Consider the following 1679-nt stretch of genomic DNA (forward strand, 5'->3'; position numbering starts at 1 on the left):
GCCCCCTACCCCCAGAGCCCCCAGGAACCGGTTTTAACCACCTTGCTGTGGGGGCTGGCATAACCACTCAGTCTCTCCAGCCAGTCCTCCACTCTCCCAATTTCATGGCTGTTCTGGTTTTAGACATCCTCTGTAGCTGGGCCTAAATATAACAGGGGTGACCTTGATGTGGCCTTTCCTAAGGTGAGGATGTCCCCTGGGTGTGCTGGCGCGGACGCTGAGCTGAGGCGAGTAGCCAGCTCCAGGCCAGGGGCAGAGGCGGATCAGAAAGCCGCTGAGCGAGGAGGTGGGCCTGTCTGGTCTTGGTGCAGGGGCGGGGCGGGGAGGACGGGGAGGACGGGGAGGGCCCTCCCTGCAGGGCTCTTGTCAGCTCAGGGGGGACCTGCGCCTGCAGGAGGGCCCTGGGGGCCAGGCTGGGGTGACCTTGTCCCGAGTCACGGTCTGGCCTAGCAGCTTTACCGAGTGCTAGAGACCCTGAGAGGCGGCCAGCTGCAGAGTTTTCACGTCCATCACACCAGCTCAGCCGTGTGGCACCCCCAGACTGCGCAGTTAATGGGCAGGAAGCTGGCCAAGAACAGCTGGGGCCATGACCGAGTCCTGGGGGGCACCCCCTCCCGTGACATCACGGAAGCCTCAGGGGGCGTGGAGGGCGGCCAGGCCTGATGCCCGGTTGCCTGATATAGTCTGGCAGGCGGCAGCCACTCTTTCCCCGGCTGCTCCTTGGACTGTCTCTTCTTCCTCCCGGGCTTGTTGTCCTGTGCTCAGCACCCGTGTGATTGAGCCCCTGGTGGCCGGCTGTCTGATCTGTCACTGTCCCCAGGCAGCCTGTCTGTCTGGGGTGGGTGGGGTCGCTGCCCCCTGGAGGCGTAGCCGGCTGCTACCTCTCTGTCCCGGCCGCCCCCAGGGGTCTGGCCGGGCGTGGGGAGAGGGGCCTCCCAGGAGGGGCTCTCAGTGCCCCCTTTGCTCTCGGCCCAACAGCGCCCTGCAGTGGGCGTCCACAGCCTGCCCAGCGGTCCCTTTGGCTCTGGTTTCAGGTGGTCTTCGGGAAGACACTCCCTGCCTTTGCCACCATCCCTCTGCACCAGCTGCAGCACGAGAAGAAGTATGACATCTACTTCGCGGACGGGAGAGTGTTTGCCCTCTACAGGTGAGAGCGGACTTCTCGGCTGGGGTCCTGCGGGTCTGCGGGCGCTTTGCGGTGGGATGGACAGACCCACCTCACCCCGCCTGTGCTCCTCGCCTCCCTCGGGGATGCGACGTCAGGGCCTGGCGGCTCCTGTCAGCGGGCTCTCCTGGAATGGAGCTGCTCACAGCCCCCTCCTGAGGTGGTAGTGGACGTGGGGGTGTGGTGGGGGAATTCCGGGGTTCTGTGAGGTGCACCAGAGCTGGTGCGAGTCAGGTTCTTCACCTGTAGAGGAAAAACCCCATGAGGGGTACGGTCGTCTTGAGGGTAGCCCCCATCTTCCAGGTAGGGGGCCGTCTCCTGGACTGGGGCCTTGTTCGGCTCAGGCCCTGGCGCCACCTGACACAGTGGTCGGAGCGCCCGCCCTCCTGGCTCTCGCTCCCGGAGTGTCTGCAGGGCCGCAGCGGGAGCCGCGGGGGTCTTGTGCTCCCTGGGGCCGGTGGCGCTGAGTGTCTGGGGGGGCTGGCCCGGTGTCTCCCCAGGCAGCTGCTGCAGC

The 1679-nt window shown here is 66.0% G+C and overlaps 1 protein-coding gene across 1 annotated transcript in view; it reads left to right on the plus strand.

Moving 5' to 3' along the window:
* Nucleotides 1–803: 803 nt before the first annotated feature.
* The window catches only part of ZNF598 (zinc finger protein 598), a gene marked incomplete at its 5' end in the record, with an annotated part of 6167 nt that continues 5291 nt past the window's right edge, over nucleotides 804–1679 (plus strand). Inside the window, 2 exons of the mRNA XM_010846186.1 lie at nucleotides 804–1147; nucleotides 1666–1678. Coding sequence (XP_010844488.1) covers nucleotides 804–1147; nucleotides 1666–1678 — 357 coding nt within the window. The remainder of the gene's footprint in view (nucleotides 1148–1665; nucleotide 1679) is intronic.

This window comes from Bison bison, unplaced genomic scaffold (assembly GCF_000754665.1).
Source record: "Bison bison bison isolate TAMUID 2011002044 unplaced genomic scaffold, Bison_UMD1.0 scf7180017848936, whole genome shotgun sequence".
NCBI lineage: Eukaryota > Metazoa > Chordata > Mammalia > Artiodactyla > Bovidae > Bison > Bison bison.